This window comes from Lampetra fluviatilis, chromosome 62, assembly GCF_964198595.1.
Source record: "Lampetra fluviatilis chromosome 62, kcLamFluv1.1, whole genome shotgun sequence".
In the NCBI taxonomy this organism is placed as follows: Eukaryota; Metazoa; Chordata; class Hyperoartia; order Petromyzontiformes; family Petromyzontidae; genus Lampetra; species Lampetra fluviatilis.
The window spans coordinates 4,976,424-4,999,618 of NC_136336.1; the positions used below are offsets into that span (position 1 = coordinate 4,976,424).

General features: G+C 51.1%; 1 protein-coding gene across 1 annotated transcript in view; it reads left to right on the forward strand.

The window, feature by feature from the left end:
* Positions 1 to 22,774, forward strand: part of LOC144951365 (parathyroid hormone/parathyroid hormone-related peptide receptor-like) — a 69,990-nt gene extending 47,216 nt beyond the window's left edge. Inside the window, 3 exon segments of the mRNA XM_078881590.1 lie at positions 4,838 to 4,879; positions 15,082 to 15,246; positions 20,594 to 22,774. Of these exon segments, the coding sequence (XP_078737716.1) occupies positions 4,838 to 4,879; positions 15,082 to 15,246; positions 20,594 to 20,854 (468 nt within the window). The 3' untranslated portion in view covers positions 20,855 to 22,774.
* Positions 22,775 to 23,195: the final 421 nt, after the last annotated feature.

Below are 23,195 nucleotides of genomic sequence, written 5' to 3' on the forward strand. Positions count from 1 at the left end.
GACAGACCCAGCAGGTGCCATGGGTTGGCTGACTGAGCTGACCGGCAGATGCACCACCAGCTGTACCCCCTACTGTGCCAGGCTAGGTGCATGAGGAGGTCTCGGGACAGACCCAGCAGGTGCCATGGGTTGGCTGACTGAGCTGACCGGCAGATGCACCACCAGCTGTACCCCCTACTGTGCCAGGCTAGGTGCATGAGGAGGTCTCGGGACAGACCCAGCAGGTGCCATGGGTTGGCTTACTAAGACGACCGGCAGATGCACCACCAGCTGTACCCCCTACTGTGCCAGGCTAGGTGCATGAGGAGGTCTCGGGACAGACCCAGCAGGTGCCATGGGTTGGCTTACTAAGACGACCGGCAGATGCACCCCTACTGTGCCCCACTACGCCGCTCGCCGCACACACCGATGCCAACGCACGCGCGCACACCCCCGCGCAAGTAACCCCTTCGAAGCGCCGACGCACTTTCATTTGGCACGGAGTGACTCGCTCGCTTCCACCCATCGTTGTCCATGCCTCTAACCCCCCCCTCCTCCCCTGCCCAGCTTGCGCTGCTTGCGTTGCCAATCGCCCCCGGCCGTGGTGCTTTGCATGTCTAACCATGTGCCCCCCCTCCCTTCCCCTCCCCTCCTCCACCGCCGCCACCACCGCCACCACCACCGCCACCGCGCCTCTAACCCACCTTCGCTGTACCGCCTCAAGCAAACTGGCCAAGTCGACGCTGGTGCTAACAGTCGTGTTTGGCGTGCACTACGTAGCCTTTGTGGGCATCCCCGACAGTATCGGTGGCGTAGCCTGGGAGATCCGCATGTACGTCGATTTGTTTCTCAACTCCTTCCAGGTGAGATACGCACGTTGTTCAACAAAACCCGGTATGAAACTATCTAAAAAATATATCGATTTTTTTTCTTTACTCTACAAGGTTAGGGCCCAGTAATCCGCTATTGTTTTATAAGCGACGTGGCCATCGCAAATTATAGCTCAACGAAGTGGCTTATCGTCAACGTCATCATCATCATCACGTGGGAATTTATAGCAGCCAAATACTCTAAACGCACGTTGTTGATTCTAAATGCGGAGAGAAAAACCGGAGGACCCGGAGAAAAATCTACGCGACCACGGAGAGAGAGAGACACGCAAACTCCAAATATACAGCAGCAGGCGTCAGGATCGGGATCGAACCGACGACCTCCTGCATACCAGGCGAGGTAGTTAACATCTCCTAGCCACCGTGACGATGATGATGAGAGAGACACTCAAACTCCAAATATACAGCAGCAGGCATCACGGTCGGGATCGAACCGACGACCTCCTGCATACCAGTCGAGGTAGTTAACATATCCTAGCCACCGTGACGATGATGATGAGAGAGACACTCAAACTCCAAATATACAGCAGCAGGCATCACGGTCGGGATCGAACCGACGACCTCCTGCATACCAGGCGAGGTAGTCAACATCTCGTCATTGTGGCGCCGGTAAGGGTCTCTGCGGGCCCCCGGACAAGAAGTGCGTAGCGCACCACCCCATGCAGCCAATATAACTCGCAGCCAATTTATTTATACCAGTGTTCTTCATGGCAAGGCTCGGGGGTCACTGGCAGCCCCCTGGTGACCTTTAAGTGTGGTCCACTGACGTGTGACCCCCGACAATACACAAATCGTTAAATCACCTCCCATCATTATCATCATGATGATGTCTTATCAGCGAAAGTGCTACCCCCCCCCCCGCTCCTGAAAATGAGTGAAGAACATTGATTTATACGGCAAAGGAGAGTGGAGGTCACCTGCTAAACCGCTACTCGTTTCAAATGTCCTTTCGCACAAATTCAACTGTTGTTGACCACATCAAGCGATTCGCACCCGCAGGCACGGTGGTACCGACGCGAGTGACACATCTGCTCTAGGATCATGGACTCAATCTAGATTTTAAGTTTTCGTGATTGCAATGTTCCATACTCTTTGTTTCTTTCGGTAAAGTCACGTAAGTATAAAATAAAATAAATTAAATCACGATGTTTCGATCGCAACACGAGCAATCGTCATCAGGTGGAAACACCCACAGCAAGAATTTTTTTGCTGAAGTGGGAGAGAGAGTTGCCGTGGTAAGAGGTTATATAGGTAAGAGAGGGAGGAGGGGGGGGGGCAAGGGAGGGGGGAAGGGGGAGGGGAGCGTTGTGTGGACGCTAGGAGAGGGAGACGTGGAGCTAGGACGGGGGGAAGTGGGCAGTGCCTGAACGGTAGAGCAAGCGGCTCACAATCGGAAGGTTGCCAGAAGGTTACCAGTTGAACTCCTAGTCGGGGTGCGTTGACTCGGCCCATTATCCCTCCTGGGGCCGATACGTTTAGTACAGCACCAGCGTCCGGGGGAGTCAAGAGTGGCTCTCCTATGGATAGACTCGTCCCTGCATTAAGGGATGTGGAATTTCCGCCACTGGCTGTGATTGTGATCCTCACAGCGACCTGCAGTGGTTTTCTGTGGCGTCGTTTTTGTTGTTGCTGCTTCCATTTCTGGAGCTGGCGCTGTCGTGAGCTCCCGCGGCCCTCTTGGGCCTACGGCGTCACCCCATTCTGCCCTTTCCCATCTCGGCCTCTGCACTGAGGGGGGGGCGTTGTGAGTTGGGGCCCTTGTTAGTGGTGCCTAGTTAGTGGGGCCTTGTGAGTAGGGCCTTGTTAGTGTGGGGCCTTGTTAGTGTTGGGCCTTGTTAGTGTGGGGCCTTGTTAGTGTGGGGCCTTGTTAGTGTTGGGCCTTGTTAGTGTGGGGCCTTGTTAGTATGGGGCCTTGTGAGTGGGGCCTTGTTAGTGTGGGGCCTTGTTGGTGGGGGGCCTTGTTAGTGTGGGGCCTTGTGAGTGGGGCCTTGTTAGTGGGGGGGGGGGGCCTTGTTAGTGGGGGGGGGCCTTGTATGGGACCTTTCTAGTGGGGGACCTTGTTAGTGTGGGGCCTTGTGAGTGGGGCCTTGTGAGTGGGGTTTTGTGAGTGGGACCTTGATAGTGGGGCCTTATGAGTGGGGCCTTGTAAGTGGAGCCTTGTTAGTAGAGGGGGGGGGGGCTTGTAAGTGGTGTCTTGTTAGTCCTTGTTAGTGGGGAGGGGGGGCTTGTATGGGACCTTGCTAGTGGGGGACCTTGTGAGTTGGGGCTTTGTGCACGCAGGGAGAAAGGGGCCTTAGTATCAGACGCGAGTAATGGTGCAAGAAGTGTACGATCTCTGCGTGATAATTCCACAAATGAGTCACTAAATAATTTTGACGTGTATGGAATACTCAACACTTTCGCCAATAACACTGGCCTAAAGTGATTTTTTTGTTGTATTACATTTTTGGCCATTGTGTTATTATTGAAGAACGTGTTGAGTCATTTTGTTGTAATTTTGTTGTTATTTGTGCTTTACGCATTTACTGCCAAGGCAGCGTCACAAAACAAATTCCTATTTTAATCCCCGCTTTTAGTTGCCTTTGTATTTTTTTTACTGATTCTAAAGCTCGTAACCAGGGCTCGGCATACCAAAACAACAAAGAGAGGTATTTTTTGTTCGAGTTCTGTGTAGTAAAAAAACAACAACTCTATTTCAAGAGCCACAACGCCACTGTGGTGAATGCGAGACGGTCGCCCCTAATAAATAACCGTCACAAAACAGTCCCTTAAAGAGCCGCGGGTTTTCCCGACCGCTGCTCACGACGCAAGAGATGTCCATGGGTTCAGAGGTCAGAGCTCTCAGCTGCCACCGCTGAGAGTTCGAATCTGGGCAAACGTCTTTGATAAAAACGTGGCTCTCCTGTGCAGCGAGTTGATGGGACTCGATGGCTCTCGTTGTGGGCTGTCGGCCCGCAATGATCTCGGCCCAGAGCCTCATAAAATCTGAACTTTCCACCAGACGCGGGACTCGTCAGAATAAATAACGCAGCGTTAAGAGCGTTGATAACGGCGCTTTTTTTTTTACGTAAGACACAGACACGCCAAGATAGTTACCGCCCTCAATATGTAATCCGTAGTTTGGAAGAGAAGACAGAGGCATGCTCGTGGGCCTGTTTATCAGGCTTTGTCTCAGCCCGGTCACCAAGGCCTGCACAAAAGAAACCCAAATGTATTAAACTCGTTTTTTGCACTGCATTGATACATTCTATCTCCGACAATGATCGGAATCAAGAATCTTTATATATCCTGGAGAAATCCGATGAGCTACAAAGCTCTATCATTCACAGATGTCCCACTCAATTATATACAGGGTGCTTAAAATTATTTTGAACACTTCTCAGAATTTTCAACAATGCCACAAGAAATGTGCCCCTGGGCTCTGGAGACCACCTGGAGAAGATTCCAGGCCACGTGTTGACAATGATGGCCAACAAGTGGAGACTCTTTGACTTTTTGAAGCTATTAACATTACATTTGTTGTCATGTTACAGTGTATTATCCGTTCTTTTTCAATTGAAAACGATAGTCCCATGTAAGTGTTAACGTTTTTTTGAAGCGCCCTGTATATATCAGATTGAGTGTCATGCCATGAACATTAATGTGGGTTCGGAATCACGGCAAGGGGCTGGTGTGTCAGCTCGGTCACTAATGACTTCTTGCTAGTGAATTTAATCTTGATAAAATTATAACCCTGACAATTAACAGAAATCATTCTGTTTCATCACACGCTGTGAACATTTCTCCCCGGGATGAATCGTGGCATGCCGAACCTTCACGTGCAGCGGCAGGGCGCTCCAATAGATGTGAAGTTTGAGGTGCTAAGAAAAGTGACTTTATGTATCGACACATTATTGTTTATCTTTGCCAATATGTCCTCTCTCTTTGTCTTTCTCTCTCGTGTCTCTCTCTCTCTCACAAACACACAGGGATTCTTTGTGGCTATCATCTACTGCTTCTGCAACGGAGAGGTGAGTGTATTCCATAGCCACTCAATGCAATGACAATGAATTTCTCGAAAATCTCAATGTAACTGGATCTTAAGATGTTACGTGGAGAGTGGGGCATGTGCATCAGAAAGACAAAGACAAATATCCCCGGTATAGCCTTAACCGACTGTTGGGGCAAGTGCTGTTAGCGAGTAGCACCTTTGACAGCCGGCACGGCACACGAGGGGGTGGGTGGCCAGCACCTTGCCTGGCCGCCTTTGTCTCCCCCAGTGGCGATGTTTACTACACACCGCACCAGGTACTCGTTTGAGGCCGAGTCGACCTAGGGGAAGCCCAGGACCGGCTCAGATAATCTTCACTGGTGTTGGCCGCGAGCGGGAATCGAACTCGGGTCGCTGGATTTGCAGTGCAGCGCGCTAATCACTACACCACCGCTCCCCAAAATCACGTGTATCAGCAGCAGCAGCAACAGCATCATCAGCCACCGATTGATGGCATTCCCACCACTGAACTAGCGCTGGTGAGAACATGGGTTTAAACATGGCTTTCAGCCTCCCATGGTTAAAGAAGGGTTCTCTCAAGTGTGGGTAGCCAATGCTTCAAAGCCCAGTCAAATAATAATAATAATTTATATATCAAAAAAATAAAAATGAGGATTCACTTAATTTAGTTTAATTCCAGGGTAGGCAAATTCAAATGTCAGGTTGACCGTCGTGCGACAGACATCGATCTCGTAGTAGAGTATGTGGGGAATTGCGATCTTTGCCGTTTAGCAACAAAAGAATCCATTTGTACGATTTTGGAAAAATCCACTGCACAGTCGGTGGGGCACACACACGGGGTCCAGAATGGTCTGTAAAAGTGCCAAACGGATTCTGTGTCTCTTGACGTAACACTGGGAGTACGACTGGGAAAACAATAAAAAAAAATGTTGACAGCCCAAAAAATTCTGTCTCCACAAGTCAAGTAAATCACCAAACAAAAAATTTGCCCCGATTTCAGTTGAAGATTTAGCAAAAAATTACACTGGTCAACAAAAAAAAAACTTTTTTTTCTGGCCTGGACTTTTGCAGCTGTTTTTTGATCTCAGATTTGCTCTATCACGTCTCATTTTTATGCTATCGGCATACCCCATTTTCATTGATTTTACCCGAAATTAACTCTGTCACTTATGATTGCAAGTTGTTGCGAGTCAGTGACTGCTTTAGCGTTAAAATATGGTGCTGCATTTTTAGGATAGTGTGTTTATAACATCATTTTATGTAGATATCCACATTTATTTAATAGTTTTCTTCTGCAGTTTTTATTGAAAATGCAATATTTGATATCTCAAAAACCTGATGTGATAGACAAAAACTGATGCCAGATTTGGAATCAGCACCCCACAATTACCTTAAAACCGTTGGAATACCTTATGCCAGAAAAAGTGTGTTGACCAGTGTAATTTATGGGGAGCAGTGACTTCAAAAAATCTTTTCCCACAGCAATTCTCCCTCACAAATTGCCACTCGAGATTTCCCTCGGGGTTTCGTCTTCGTGTATCGCGAGCGGCCCGTGACGCCGGGAGTGCAAAAGGGGAACACGGTGGCTAGTAAGTGAATTAAATGCTACACGCAGTAATATTTTAACAACAAAAATCACCGAGGGATGCGTGGGAGGGGGAGGCAAGGGAAAAACATCGCGTCCGAGAGCACGTTCAGCGAGGGAGATGGAAGCAATGAGATCAGTTTGTGCTTAGCGGGTGACGGGGCGAGGTGGAATTGTAACATCGCACCAGAGGTCGCAAACGGGTTTTGATTCCTTACCCGTACCCGTACCCGGCCGCACCAGGGTCTCAAATGGGTACCCGTTCCCTACCCGTACCCTACCCAAAATGAGTGACAAACTGTGACTCTGTGAATATGAAACTGTGACTCACCAGTGACTCACGGCCTACCCGTACCCGTACCCGGCCGCACCAGGGTCGCAAACGGGTACCCGTACTCGTACCTGGCCGGGTACGGGTAGCCGGGTATCGGGTAGGGTACGGGTGTCGGGTACCCGGTTGCGACCTCTGCATCGCAGGGTCGTGAGAGGCTTGGGTCGGGCCCTCGTCCAGTGGTGGAGTGAACACGGCTGCTACTGCTGCTGCTACTGCTGCTGTTGCTGATTGATGACGACGCTTATGAAGTCAGGAGAGAATTAATCTGGGGGCCGCGTGTCGCAACGGGGAGCGGTGGTGGCGTAGCGGTTTAGCGCGCTACGAACCCGGCGGCCCGAGTTCGATTCCCGACTCACGGCCAACATCGGCGACGATTATCTGAACCGGTCCTGGGCGCTCCCCTAGGTCAACTCAGCCTCAAATGGGTACCTGGTGCGGTGTGTAAAATAAAATAAAAAAACATCGCCACTGGGGAGACAAAGGCGGCCGGGTGTGGCGTTGGCCACCCACCCCTCCGTGCGTCGTTCCGGCCTTCATAGGTGCTCGTTAACAGCACTTGCCCCAACAATCTGTTACAGGGATCTTTCTATTGCCCCAAGGTGGGTTGTTCCATCGCAGAATTGTCAGAGGCAGCGGCTCGCTTAGGACCTTCATGCAGCAGTGGATTGAGCGCGTCTGCTGCTGATCTTCTCTCGCACATTGTACGTAGCCAACCCGCGCTTATCGGCGGTGTTCGCGGGCTGCGGGGTAGGAAGGACAACAAACTTAACACGCAAAAAAGCAGTTTGCCGCGGCTGATTTATTGTTATTCGAGATGAGAAATTAATCCGAACCGCGTGTAGCAAATGTACGCGCACTGCCCCTGGGGCATAAGCCCGGTTTGTGTGCAGTGGGACGAGCTGTTTGGGGTCATAGCGGGAAACGTGGCCAGAAGCACATGATTTTTTTCTCAAGATGAATTAAGCTCTGTGGAGTGTTCTCTTAGTGGGCCAGAGAGCACACTCTGTTTTTAACACACTGGATGGGGGGGAGGGGCTGTCGTCGGTGTGCCCTGCAGGAGTGAAATAATTTTTTTGTGTTGTTGTCACATCATCCCACACGTGGGTTTTGTTCAAGGACTTTGCAGGAGGATTAGGACGCCGTGGGGGGCAGGGGGGGGGGGCTGTGTACACAGTTATTTTTGCGCGAGGACAAATCGGGCCTTGTTGGTCGTGGTGCTTGCTGTCGTTGTGTGGCGGGCGAATGGGCTTTCAAGGTTGAATTTAACTGAAGCTAAACTATTTTTTTTATTTGACCAGGTGAGACGCACTGAGCGATCCACGTAGCACTTTGTTAAGAGTTTATTTTTGGTTTTGTTTAATTTAGCGAGCGCTATTTTACCGCGAATTCCCGCAGTCACAACACCATCTACATTAAATTTCGATTTAAAGCTTTCGTGACTACAGGGATTCATCTTCTTGGTTCTTTCGGTAAAGTCACGTAGAAGGGAAATAATAAAAGAATAAAAATAAAACTTAATAAAATACAATTCTCACGACGTTTCGGCCACAACGCAAGCAGCCGTCCTCAGGTGAAGAACAGGTCTGTCGGAAAGACAGCGTCTGAATGAGCACCACCAAGCTTGGCAGCGTATATTTGAGCTGGGTTAGAGGAGGAAGGGCGCCTTGACAAAGGAATTTGCATATCAACAGAGGAATTTAGCATATTTATGGAAAATGCAGATATGGGATTAGTCACTACTTGTGGAATGCGTAGGAGGTGGGGGGGGTCTCAAAGTCATGTTATGCCCGTGCATTATGTAGGATTGGCAGCAACAAAGGGAGGAAGTAGGGTTAGCAGTAATATCTACATTTACAAGATCTATTTTTCGATAAATATTTTCTGAGTGCACGTCAGCCCCCCCAACATAGCAACAGAGCCACTCTGCAACCTCCTCCTCCTCCATCAAGTGCAGGTCAATCAGTCCGCTCGGCACGCCCTGACCCACTTCACAGCCGTAGACGATGGTGAGCCACGCATGGCCACCTCCTGGCTCCGCGCAAATTGGCACCAGCAGCAGCAGTGGGCTGTCGCCTAAGTATTCATACTCTTAGTTCTTTCGGTAAAGTCACCATGTAGGTAAAAAATGAAATTAAAATTAATAAAAATAAAACAATAAAAATCACGACGTTTCGGAGGCAACACAAGCTTCCGTCTTCAGGTGAAACCGTCACAGCAAAATATCTGTACCTTATATAGTGGTTAAGGGGGGAGGAGCCAGGAAGGGCATCGGGGGAGGAGGAGTTGTGACGGTTTCACCTGAAGACGGAAGCTTGTGTTGCCTCCGAAACGTCGTGATTTTTATTGTTTCATTTTTATTAATTTTAAGTTCATTTTTTACCTACATGGTGACTTTACCGAAAGAACTAAGAGTATGAATCCTTGCAGTCACGAAAGCTTCAAATCTAGAATGTCGCCTAAGTAGCCACGGGCCCCATCGATGTTCGGAAACAGCTAAGCGCTGCCTGGCCACACGGGAAGCGGGTTAACTGCACCCGTTGGTGCCTTGAGTGGGGTCGGAGCCAGGCGTCTGGTCGGATGGATCGCGTACTAGGTCTTCGTTCGGCACTTTCACGGCTCTCCATTCGTTGCTCCAGCCAGCGTGGGTGTCCCACATGCTCAGTAGGGGGGGCACGGGTGGTGCATCTGCCAGTCATCTCGGTCATCTCAGTCATCTCAGTCAGTCGACCCGTGGCACCTGCACCTGCCCCGTGACCTCCTGCCGGCGGGCGTTTGACGCTCCGCGTGGCCGTGATGTGCACCTAGCCTGGCACAAGCGCCGCGGTGACGTCACCGCCACTCAGTGGCGGATGGCTGTGGTTGTTGCTGGGGTTTAACGATTAATCGATTTCCAATCGAAATCGCAATTTGAAACAATGCGATTAGCAAATCACAAAGGCTGCGATTTTTTGCGATTTGACAAGTCCTATTACTTTTTTATTGGAATTGCTTCATTTTTTTATTGTTATAACTTTATTTATTTTACTTAACAATTGTTCTATGTTTGATTGTTCTATTTCAATTAAGACATTTTAATAAATACATGTTGGAAGCAATTCATATCTTTTAAGTTGCATTAGAATGTCTAGAGCGGTTAATATTTCGATGGTATCACGTGGTAATGCTCCATCACGTGTTTAAATCTATTACACAGCGAATATTGAACCGAAGCTTGACTTACAAAAAATGTCATCGCAACTCAAATCGCAATCGCAATGTCAGAAAAATGGCAATTAGACATTTCACCCCAAATCGTTCAGCCCCTGATTGTTGCCGCCACACGCTCCACTCTGCGGACACCGCGGCATTTCTCGCGCTGCGTGCCCCGGGGGCTTCAGACGCACAGGTGGTGGCTGCGAAATGTCGACATGAAGTGGGGGGGGGGGGCCGGGGGGGGGAGTAAGTCCGATGCCACGTGTTGTACTTTGTCCAGCGTCTTGGCCACTGCAGCTTGGCGGATAATTTTTGGCGAGTGGTGGTGGTGGGGTGGTGGTGGTGGTAGGGGGGTGGTGGTGTTGGTGGTGGTGGTGGTGATGGTGGGGGGTGGTGGTGATGGTGGTGGGGGGTGGTGGTGGTGGGTGGTGGTGGTGAGGGGTGGTGGTGGTGGTGGGGGGTGTTGGTGGTGGTGGTGGTGGGGGGTGGTGGTGGTGGTGGTGGGGGGTGGTGGTGTTGGTGGTGTTGGGTGGTGGTGGTGTTGGTGGAGGGGGTGGTGGTGTTGGTGGGGGCTAGTGTTGGTGGTGGAGGGATGTTGGTGGTGTTGTTGGGGGTGGTGGTGGTTGTTGCACAGCAACAGGCGGCCACGGTAGTGTGGGATTAGCTTGTCCTTTTTGCACCCGAGATTGTTTCTCACGGTGACGTTTAGCTGAATGTCCACCAAATTGCGGTGCGTGGGCTGACCGAGTCCGTACGCGTGACACAATGATAGCCGCTGCAGAGTCAGTGCCACGTGTTGAGCCAGCCAGCGAGCCGGGTCCCAGCAAACGAGCGTTCTTCTCGTGGTGTTCTTCGGGCTCGTCATGTCCAACGCCACTCCCGGAGCAGCATCGCCGGCTTTGCGCGTCACGTCTAATTGAGTGACCGCGTGCGCATTGATCTCGCTACGTTTTCAGTGAAGCGCCAATGATTTCACCGTGTAACGAAAATTTTTTTTTTTTCTTCCTGGGTGGTAAATGTTATTTTCTAATTTCTTAGGCTATTATTATTCCCCACTCAGCCTAAAATGAGTACCTGGTCCGATGTGTACGTATCGCCACTTGGGAGACAAAGGCGGCCGGGCGTGGTCCTGGCCACCTACTCCCTCGTGTGTCTGTGCCGGCTTTCATGGGCACTGTGTGCGCTGTGTGTGCGCTCGCTCACAGCACTTGCCCCCGGCAGTCTGTTAAATGCTGTTTCTCGGGGATCTTTGTCCGTATTCTTAGGTTTTTTCGGTAAAGTCACGTAGGTAAAAAATTAAAATTAATAAAAATAAAATAAAAATCACGACGTTTCGGAGGCAACACAAGCCTCCGTCTTCAGGTGGAACCGTCACAGCACGACTGCTGTATCAAGTAAGAGGCCTCCGAAACGTCGTGATTTTTATTTTAATTTAATTTTACTTTTATTAATTTTAATTTATTTTTTTTACCTACGTGACTTTACCTAAAAAAACCTAAGAATATGAATCCTTGACAGTCACGAAAGCTTCAAATCTAGAATTATCTTTGTCCGTGTGTGTGTATGTGTGTTGATGGTAATCGCCGTCCGTGCGTTTCAAAAGCCACCGGGCAAATTTGCCCGCGTGGGGGTGGTTGTTGGGTCGTCGCCATGCACTACGCCTTAATCGCACGCTTTAGCGAAAGGGGCCCGCGCCCATCAGTCCCGAGCAACGCACGAGCGACCAGGTCGGTACCGACGTTCTCCAAGCGGCGTGTACATCCGCTTCATCGACCGCGCGGCATAACGAGCGGCGGGCCAGCGCAGAGGCTTGGCAGTGGATCTGTCACGGAGCGGTGGCTGGGTGACACAGCGGGTGGGGGAGTGGAGGTGGATTGGGCAGGGGGGGCAGGCGAGGGAGAGTGGGGGGCGCGATGGGTGATGGTTGGGGGGGGGGGGTCACAAGGCGCCAAGTCAGCCCGGCTTAAATGTTGGCTTTAAAACAGAATCTGAATAAATTTCGATTTAAAGCTTTCGTGACTGCAGGGATTCATCTTCTTGGTTCTTTCGGTAAAGTCACGTAGAAGGGAAGTAATAAAATAATAAAAATAAAACATAATAAAATAATATAATAATATTATATAATCATTTTTTTTTAAATTATTTTATTACTTCCCTTCTACGTGACTTTACCGAAAGAACCAAGAAGAAGAATCAGAATAATTATCTGTATAGGCTTTGGCCGCCCGTTATTGCAACGGGGTTCTCTCTCTCTCTCCCTCTTGTCTAGCGAATTGATGGTCTGTCTCATCTCATCGCTGGCCACCAATAATAATCGCACGCGGGAAAAAAAAAAAACTCGTCGTATTAAATTTCAATTTTTTTTGATTGAATTTGCACCGGCAGGTGTGAGTTGGAAATTTCAGGGCTGCACCTTTAACTTTTTATTAATCTACACGGTGGCCCAAAGTCAGGAGACGTAGGGTTATCATATTTGATTGAACACTGGCAATAGAACATCTTCATCGTTTATTCTTTAAGTTAATATTTGATCACTTGTGATTAATATTGACGCAAAGCTTTCGTGACTGCAGGAATTCATATCTTCTGGGTCTTTCCGTAAAGCCATGTAGATAGAAAAAAAAAATTATCACGACAATTTGATCGCAATACGAGCGATCGTCATCAGGTGAAAAGATATGTCGCGAGAGTTTCCGCGGCAGGAGAAAATACAATACAATGGCCACCTCCACAGCCGCGTCGTCGGCATGGAGGGAGATCACCGATCTTACATTGACATGCAAATTCCACCTCTAGCCCCGCCCACTTACCCTTGGGCCGAGCCCATCTCAAGCCCATATAACTTCGTGTCTCGGCAGCTCTCCCGCTGTATTTCTTCACCTGATGACGATTGCTTGTGTTGCGATCGAAACGTCCTGATAATTTTAACACATTCCTGCGGAGGGAGCTGGTAGGAACGTTGGGTTGCTCGGTCAATGGCCAGGGTCAACGGCGGCGTGGTGTATTCCGCAAATATGCCCGACTGTGAGGGCGGGCACAAGCCGGCGTGAGTAGGTTAAACGTTGAGTTTTATAAGGGCACCACGGGGTGACCAGCCCCTCCCCACCCAGCCCCACCCCTCCCACCCCCCACCCAGCCCCACCCTCCCAACCCTCCCCACCCAGCCCCACCCCTCCCACCCCCCACCAAGCCCCACCCTCCCCACCCAGCCCCACCCCTCCCATTTTTGGATGCACGACGGACGGACGGACACAATAATCCCCTGTGGGCTGGTGGAACCATGTGGTTCCTACCAGAATTATTTTTAGATTTAAATACGTGGCTTTTACCGAAAGACCCAAAAAATATGATTAGTATATTTTTACTTATTCATGTAGGGAGTGGGTGGGAGGGGGGGGGGGTCACCTTTAATCCATCGTTTACAAAACTCGACCAAGAAGAAGCCTGCGAATTGACTGAGGCGCAGTGGATGAATGTTCAAAAAGATTACACGTGACGTAACCTCTAATAAAACTCCTAAATTCATTTCAAAAGATAATTTCAAGCATCGTGCATTCGTGTCAACAGAGGAAAAAATGAAATAACCCTTTGTGATTTCTTAAATAATGCGACCCCTATGGGAGGCAGATCGTTGATCGAAATATCTATAATCGATGGCATTGTAAACTGAGCGACCACTGAAGATATTTTTCAGATTTTTTTGTTATCCTTTTTTATTTGACCAGATAAAGCCCACTGAGCTGTATAGCTCTTTTTCAGAAGCGATCTGGCCACAAATGATAGCTCAAAGAAGTGGAAATGTATAGTGGCCAAATACTCTAAACGCGTGACGTTGATTCTAAATGTGAAGGGAAAAACCGGAGGACCCGGAGAAAAATCTACGCGACCACGGAGAGAGAGAGACACGCAAACTCCAAATATACAGCAGGCATCAGGACCGAGATAGAACCCACGACCACCTGTATACCAGACGAGGTAGTTAACATCTCACCACGGAGAGAAACACGCAATCTCCAAATATACAGCAGGCGTCAGGACCGAGATAGAACCCACGACCACCTGTATACCAGACGAGGTAGTTAACATCTCACCACGGAGAGAGACACGCATTCTCCAAATATACAGCAGGCGTTAGGGCCGCGATCGAACCCACGACCTCCTGTATACCAGGCGAGGTAGTTAACATCTCGCCACCCCTACGTATCCTGACTTTTGGACCACCCTGTGTGCGTATATATAAGTATTTTTCATAAAAAGCAAGAGCAAATTTTAATAATGCTATTGCCTGTCAATTCCAAGGGAGATGGAAGAACCCATGCAGAGAAAATAATAATAATAATCTCATTTATTCCGCAACGCCCCCACCTACCCGTCTGACAATCGAGCAGAGTGCCCCCCTCCACGTTAATTCACATTCAAACCACTGACCGCTCACTCACTCTTGTCCAGTAAGCCGGCTACAGGGAGAGAATATTTGCCCGTGAGTGAAAGGGTCGCGTTTTGGGTTTTATTTTTTTGACGCCTGCCGTTAACAGCAGATATTAAATTTCATTAGGGGGGGGGAGGTGGGTGGGGGGCTGTCTCGCTGTCATGGGTCCTTTGTGAGGAGTCTATAGACTCATATTCTTAGGTTTTTTCGGTAAAGTCAGGTAGGTAAAAAATTAAAATTGAAAATTCATACAAATAAAATAAAAATAAAATAAAAATCACGACGTTTCGGAGGCAACACAAGCTTCCGTCTTCAGGTGGAACCGTCACAGCACGATAGCTGTATCAAGTAAGAGAAATTCAGACGCTGTCTCCCCGACAGACCTGTTCTTCACCTGAGGACGGCTGCTTGCGTTGTGGCCGAAACGTCGTGAGAATTATTTTATTATGTTTTATGTTAATTATTTTATTGTTTCCATTCTACGTGACTTTACCGAAAGAACCAAGAAGATGAATCCCTGCAGTCACGAAAGCTTTAAATCGAAAGTCATTACTATTGTTGTTGTGCGTCGCACGCGAGATTTCCAAAACGCGCGTAACTGTGTTTTGAAGTTTCATCAACGCTCCCGGCGTTTGAAATGAACCTGACACACCGTGCGTGCCCCCCCCCCCCCCCCCGTAGGTGCAGGCGGAGATCAAGAAGACCTGGGTGCGCTGGAACCTTAACCTGGACTTTCGCAGGAAAGTGCGCAGCGGCAGCAACAGCTACAGCTACGGGCTGACCGTCTCGCAGGCCACGCACAGTGTGAGCACCAACGTGCCCAACCGGGCCCTCCTGCAGACTCAGGTGGGCATGCGCTCTGCCCGCAAGCGTACGGCCAGACGATTGACGAAATCGGGATACGCATTCTCAACGTGATAAGTTTTCCCGAGTTTGAGTGCAGCAATCAAAACCTCGCACACTGCCGCACCGCTGAAAATTTGAACCCAGCGGCCCATCCCCCCCTACCCCCTCTCCTCCTCGTGCTCAAATTCGCGCTGGGTCGCACCAAAAAACAAAACAGACAAATAACCTCCGTGTAGCCTTAACAGACTGTCGGGGCAAGTGCTGTTAGCGAGCAGCTATGAAGGCCGGAACGGTACACGAGGGGGTGGGTGGCCAGCACCACGCCCGGCCGCCTTTGTCTCCCCAGCGACAATGTTTACACATCGCATCAGCTACTCATTTGAGGCCGAGTCGACCTAGGGGAGGCTCAGGACCGGGTGTTGGCCGTGAGCGGGAATCGAACCCGGGTCGCCGGGTTCGTAGCGCAGCGTAGCGCTGACCGCTACACCACCGCTCCCCACAGTCACCACCACCACCACCACCACCACCGCCCCTCCCCACCTCCCAGTCCGGCCGTCCCTTCTCACGACGTTTCGGCCACAACGCAAGCAGCCGTCCTCAGGTGAAGACCAGGTCTGTCGGGGAGACAGCGTCAACTTGCTGATGTGGGGTGGTGGGGTGGGGGGCGGAGTCTATACAGAATGGTGGGCGATGCTCCTGTTGCACAACTGCTGGCTGAGACGTGGGCAAAGGAGCCGGAGCCGGCCGTGGTGCGTGATTTAAGTCGCGGCGTTTCCGAGAGCGGTTTCGTCTTGCGCGACCAATCGCTCGGGCGACGACGCCTCATCAACCTTGCCTCCTACCTCTTTGAGTCGTCGACCGTGCGTCATATCGCCCGGTTCCGGTTTCACACCGTAACGTTGGTGGCATCAACCGCTCGCTTTCGGGCCGGCCCGGGACAACAACGTCTTCAAGTTGATGTCGCGTCCATTGCAATTGTCCGTTGGTTGCATTTGCCGTCCTATGTCAGCGATTGCATTTGTTATCGTGGCGCGACCGCCTGCCTGCCTGCCATTTACTCGCTGTCGTTAAGCCAGCTGTTCCTAAAAATAGGAACCACAGTGGGGTCTCGCCCGGCAATGAATAAATATGCCTGTCAAGTCCGCACGATCCACACCGATCTCTTTGTTGAACCCGTCCCACCACCAAGTGAGCCTCCCTCTCTATGCCTACCCCCCCCCCCCAAAAAAAAAATCTCCCGCGCAGCGGCTTGCGACCGACGTCCGATTTGGACGCTTTAAGAGAGATTGAATTCAGAACCTTATTTTTAAATTCAATAGATCTCCGCAGGGTTCAATTCACCTTTTGTAACCAGACGCAGGACGTCCGTTGCTATTTGTTTTGTCTCTTACAATGAAAATCATTGAAAATCATAAATTATTTGGGGGCAGTTTTTTTTTTCGTCTTCTTCTTGGCTTATTCACAAAGGCTTGTGATGTGGCCAGCAGATCTCAATGGAGGAATTGATTCTTGTAATGAGATTGATCATATTCTTACGCCAGTATTATTTATAATGGTAATAACAATGCTATTTATTTACGCAGGCTAGCGTTTCAGGAGGGCTCTGCTGCATTGGGATGTTTGGCCAATTCCATTTGTGAGACACCCAGAAAGTAAAAAATATTTTTTTAAACCCACCACACGTATGAAGGGGGGGGGGGTTGCTCAAAGCTCCACACAGATATAATCAATAATCCAATGCTGCACTGGCATCTTCTGGCCACCTCTTAGCCCAATGCACGGCAGTCTTCGGTACTAGCCAGGCTAAACCCGGCTTAGCTTCCATCATCTGCAGGGCAGCAAAGGACAGAGACGTTATGAGAAATTGTCCAACAGCAGGAGGAATTTCACCATCAACATGACGATCATCGTCAGCCATGCTTAATCCACTGCTGCGTGAACGCCTCCCCAAGCCGTCACCGCATCTCACGGTCCTTCGGCGTAGCAATCCACTCGGCACCCGCACATGGAACACATTTAATCGCTACATTTCCTCGGTTGACGCGTTCCATCCCTTGGCTTCCGCTCCATGATTAATATTATTATCGATAATCGGCCACTACCGTACCTTCCGGCCGTGACGTGCTCTGCCCGAGCCACGCTTCTTTGCGCGCTTTTCACCTTGTTGTTTTTTGTTCCGCAACCTCGGATGAGCACAGTGGGCTACGTACGGTGCGAAGGAAGTTCAACACCCGTGCATGCGCAGTATTCGTTATTAAATAACCGTGTTTCTGAACCTGCAGGAGAAGAAAAGAGCAAGTGGCACACACTGATTTACAAAATCAACAAAGTGCCTACTGGCAAATGTGTGACCCAATAAGCCATCCAGACAGCTTCTACTCCTCTTAAATTTGTGGCCCACTAAGCCATCCAGCCAGCTATCACCCCTCCGAAATATTCCAGTCTGCGAGACACGTTATGTAAGCTTTCTAGTGCTGAATAAGTGGCAGAAAGGGGCTCGCTCCCAGGCTACATGCAGCACTTTGTGCCCGTGCGCTCAACGATTCCGCCGAGACCCTGCGTCTGAAGACAAAACTCCCGCGTGAGTTGGGTGGTCTCGGCCCGGACACCGCTGCCCTCGCTCCAAAAAAACTCAAATGCCTCCTCTTTGTTGTCCGCACCCTTGGGGAGGGAAAGCAGCCGCTGCTGCTGCCACAGAGTGATGGCCCGCGCACCAGACTTGCAAATCCAGAGGTCGGGGCGGGAGGGGTGGGATTTGGTCTCCTGGCGCAGCAGTTTTCCAGAAAGTTTCTTAAATCCCAGCCTGCCCGCGTCGCTATCCACGCGGCGGTATAATAGGCACACCGCTGTTTAGTCTATGACCGGCTGGTCATGTGTGTGCGGGGGGCGGGGGGGTAAAGTGTGGGTGCTCCTAGCGCTTTCAGAGACGTCTGAACTGCGTCGAAATAGGAGGCCGAAATTTCCCCCTTTTCCCTCTGCAGGTTCTCCCCCTCTCGAGCAATTGCAGGGCTGCGCCTTTACCCCTTTTCACGTCTTAGGCTGGAGGCCAGTCCTCGGTGGGGGGAGGGAGGGGGGTGGGGTCTCATTTTGCAGCTCGGTACCGAGCAATCGGCCTGCCTGGCTGCGTGCAGCCTTCTGGTTACGCGAAATCGGCCCCCCATTTCTGTTGAGCAGCGAGTGTTTCGAAATACGATGGTCCGAGCAATGGAATGCGTGGGGTGGATGATTACGATGGTTTATTACAATGGGGGATTGTTACAATGGAGGCGGGATCATGGGAGGGCGGCAGCGGCTTGGGCAGGTCGGCCTTCATCCAGCAGTGGATTTAGCGTGGCCATTGGTGGGGTACTGTTGTTTGGACGTTGGCTCGCGCTCTTGAAGAGAGCATTCATCCGTTGCCTGTGAACGTGCTCGTTGCACATCTGACGTCAATTGAAATAGAATGCAACAATGTTGATTTTTTTTTTATATAAAGCGCGGTTGTTTTTTTGTTACATATTCTTTAGCTCAAGATGCAGCGGTAGCGAGCACTTCACATTTAACCTCGTCTATTTATATATATTTTTTAAAAACATCAGCCCGTGTCTGAAAATTATTTCCGTCCGGGCCCGAGACAGTTTCTGCCAGTTTTTATTTTCAGCTCCGTCGAGTGAAATAAAATATTCAACAGAAAAACCCCAGGGGTGGGATGGTGGGGGGGGGGGGCATCATTATAAAATTCACTCCTTCACAATCCTCTGGCACACTCAAAACATTGTATCAGAAGACACTCACTTAGGCTTTTCCTATTTACCATATTCTCCTGATTTATAAGATGCTCAGGAAAACAAGACACACGCCGCCCCCCCCACAGTCGTGCTCGTACTATTACGGTAATTACAACCCGCAGTAGTGACCAGGGACGGCCACTGGATTCGAACCGCGGAACTGTGCATCAGCAAGCGGCGATCGCTCTACCCGCTGGGGCCACTGCGTCGCGCCACCCTCTTGTCACGGATTGTCCAATGAAACTTTTGTGCAATTTGCGCAGGCAGTCATTTCATTTGCGCGTCACATTTACCGAGTTTCCAGTTCGGCACACGTCAAGTGTCCGTCTCGACCTTCCGCGCCGCAAGAGGCCGACCGTCACCCGAATCGGGACCGGGGCCGCGTGGTCGATTGGGCCACCCGATGCCACAAATGGCTCCGTCAAAGGTTCGGCGGCCCTGCGAGCGGTGCGGGCACGGAATCCCAAACCGTTGGCCGCATCGTAAACACTCCGCCGCTGCCGCCGCCGCCGTCATTCGCCCCTTTAGAGGAGGGACGGACGAGATCCCACTCTGCTTCTGAACAGACACTGAGTGTTTACACCATTGGAACCTCATTTGCCAGTAAAAAATATGCTTACCCCGAGCTCTCATACTCTGATGGTGCATTGTCTTTGAGTTGTGCGCCTTTTGGCGTCATCTGGTCCAACCCATGTGAGACTAGGCTTTAAGGAAAGCTGTCTCGGGTGTGGACCAATCAACTTCAAGGACAGTGCACATACATTATCAGAGTTATGTTTTTTGTTTGCATTATGGCTGCAGGTATTGTGGTCTATGCAAACATGACTCCTTGTAAAAAAGGTGTCAGTTTTGTTGCCAGATAGAAGGGTAAAAAAACAATTATCAGACACTGAGTGGATAACAACGTCACAAATCCCATCTTTCATCTTCTGCTATTGAAAGAAGAGAAGAATATCCGTGTGGCTGGGGACCAAGCGCATAGTCCAGGGGTTGGTTAACGTGCAGGCCCGCAGCTGCGCGCGGTATCTTGAAGGAACCGCTTCGTCGCGTTATCTATCAAGGACCCAGCCGTCTCGTATTCACCACCGGTGCATTGCGGCTCTTGAAAGATTGAGCTCGGAAAAAAAACAGTGGCTCTTCTTGCTATTTCATCTGCCAGCACCTGCTACAAAGGCAGATGTATGCGCGCATGCTGAACTGCTTGTCTCGCCGTACGAAAGCCATCCGTGCCAATCGGAGCTACCGTTATGCGCACGAGGTCAGATTCGTGAACACCCATGGCAAACGAAACCATTACGCCGCCGTGCAGAGCTTAACGCCGAGCGGTTAAGTGGTCGGGGCGGATAAACTGCGGTCGTACGCTTGACGCGTCGTGCGAGCGTCGAACGTGAGACCCCCCCCTCTCCCGCTTCCCCGAGCGCACGAACGCGCACTTTGGCGCCAGCCACCACGACGTCTTTAAAAACAATGGCGCTGCCGCTACGTCTCTCGAAATAAAGTTAACGTGCATGCGTGTGCGTGTGCGTGCGTGTGCATGCGTGTGCGTGTGTGCGCGTGCGTGCGTGTGCCCGGCCTTTCAGCCGGCGGGATCGAGAAACGGAGTCAATCACTGCGCCCACTTCTCGTCGGCGAACGGCAACTACCGCAACCTGCCGGGATTCGTGCGCAACGGCTCTCTGTCGGAGAACACCCACCCGCCCTCCATCCCCGAGGAGGAGGAGGACGGGGAGCAGAACGACGCGGAGGAGATGGAGGAGCCAGAGGTGCCGATCGTCATCGTTGAGGAGCAGGACTCCGACTCCCGCATCGTCGCTCAGGAGGAGACGGAGACGGTCATGTAAAGGGGGGCGGGGGGGGACCCGGGCGAGAGACCGATTGGTTCGCGAAAGCTTTGGTAGGAGGCGGGGGGGGTCATCGCGAAGTGCGGAGTCTTTACGTTTGTACCGGATCCGTGCAAAAATTATGCGCGGGGTTTTTATTTCATGTTTATGTTTCCTTTGTCGGTTATTGACCCCCTTTCCCGTTCCCACGACGTACGTGTACACGTCATCGTTTTTTCTTCCGATTCCGTTCCGATGGCGTACGTACACGGAACGTCGTCGTAACGGAATCGAAAAGAAAAACTACGATTAAAATAACTTTTTCGGCACCGTCGCTCCCACAAGGCCATGCGGGGAGGGCATGTGGCACAGTTTGGCACCAGCTATCATAGAGTGCGGTCGTGAGGCTACAGTTCTCTGCGGTGAGTATGATGTCTTTTGAAAGCAACGTCGCTACGCCTCTAAATAAAATTCACGCCGAGCCGTTCGCGTGTTCCGAGATTCGGCGGCGAACGGGACACCCAGCCTGTAACTTGCAGACGTCTTCTCTGAACGGGAAATGGTTCAAATGTGTGCCTCGCTCGTGTTGAGGACTCGGTCTAAACCAGGCCGTTTCATCTCCTCTGTAATGTGTTCAGAATCTGAATATTTATCCTGGAGAAATCCGATGAGCTATGAAGCTCTTTCTCACAGATGTCCAATTCAGCCACCACACTGCATGTCACAGCAGCACATTGACTCACCCATTCACTCACCCACCCACTCACCCCCTCAACTACTCGCCTACCCACTCACCCCCTCGCTCACCACACTGCAGGTCACAACAATACATTCACTCACTCACCCACCCACCCACTCACCCCCTCGCTCACCACACTGCAGGTCACAACAACACATTCACCCACCCACTCACTCACGCACCCACTCACCCCCTCGCTCACCACACTGCAGGTCACAACAACACACCCACTCACTAACTCGCCCACGCACTCACCCCCTAGCTCACCACACTGCAGGTCACAACAACAAACCCACTCACCCACCCACCCACTCACCCCCTCGCTCACCACACTGCAGGTCACAACAACACATTCACTCACCCACTCGCTCACCACACTGCAGGTCACAACAACACATTCACTCACCCACTCACTCACCCACCCACTCACTCGCCCACCCACTCACCCCCTCGCTCACCACACTCCTCTTCCTCCCGCGTCCCTCCGCTGTGGAATTCTCCTCACCATCTCCTCACCTCTCCCGAGTCCGTACAAAGCTTGCTCGACAAGCAAGTAAATAAAACACGTCATCCCATCTCTGCTGCATCCAGAGCAGTCCCGTTCGTCGCTGGACGCTTGGCGTTTTCGGACCTTTGTTCTTCTTGACCGCGGGCATCCTGTACCCTTCCGCGTCTCGTAATCCGGAGGGGATTACAGCTACACTTAAACTGTGACATCACCACGAGGGACTACGCCGTACGTGTAGGGCGCGTCCCTCTGAAGGACACCCTATTGTCCCCTATTGCACGACGTCCGAATGAACGCCATCGCAGCGACTCCCCACCGGAACGACGGCTTCGTTCACCGAAGAAATTCGACTGGCAATGGCGGTGAACAGGTTGCAGTCTCTGTGACGAAACACTTGTTGTCTTTTGTTGTTGTTGTTAACGTGCAGAGGCTCTGTCTCTTCGAAACCAACGCCGCTAGCTGAACCCGTTACACATTCCTGCGGAGGGAGCTGGTAGGAACGTTGAGTTGCTCGGTCAATGGCCAGGGTCAACTGCCAGGGCGTGGTGTATTCCGCAAATATGGCCGACTGTGAGGGCGGGCACAAGCCGGCGTGAGTAGGTTAAACGTTGAGTTTTATAAGGGCACCACGGGGTGACCAGCCCCTCCCCACCCAGCCCCTCCCCTCCCACCCTCCACCCAGCCCCACCCTCCCCACCCAGCCCCTCCCCACCCTCCCCTCCCCATCCAGCCCCACCCCACCCCACTCTCCCCACCCAGCCCCTCCCCACCCTCCCCACCCAGCCCCTCCCTACACGACGGACGGACGGACGGACACAATAATCTCCTGTGGGCTGGTGTAACCAAGAGGTTCCTACCAGTATTAAAATGGTAGCGTCGGACATTGAAATGCCTTGCTTGAAAGCGAGCCGCCTCGAAATTGAAACGCCATTAAAACGTGAAACCAAGCACTGGACAATTGCTTAAACATCAAACAATCAATTGGGCAATGAAGTGCACTGCATGCCCCCACACAGTGTACGGTTGCATCGTTATGCCGTGCCACATGCCCAAGACGGCTCGCTCGCTCGTTTCGGGGTTCCGTTTCGCGCAGCTGCTCTAAAGGGCCCGTCCAT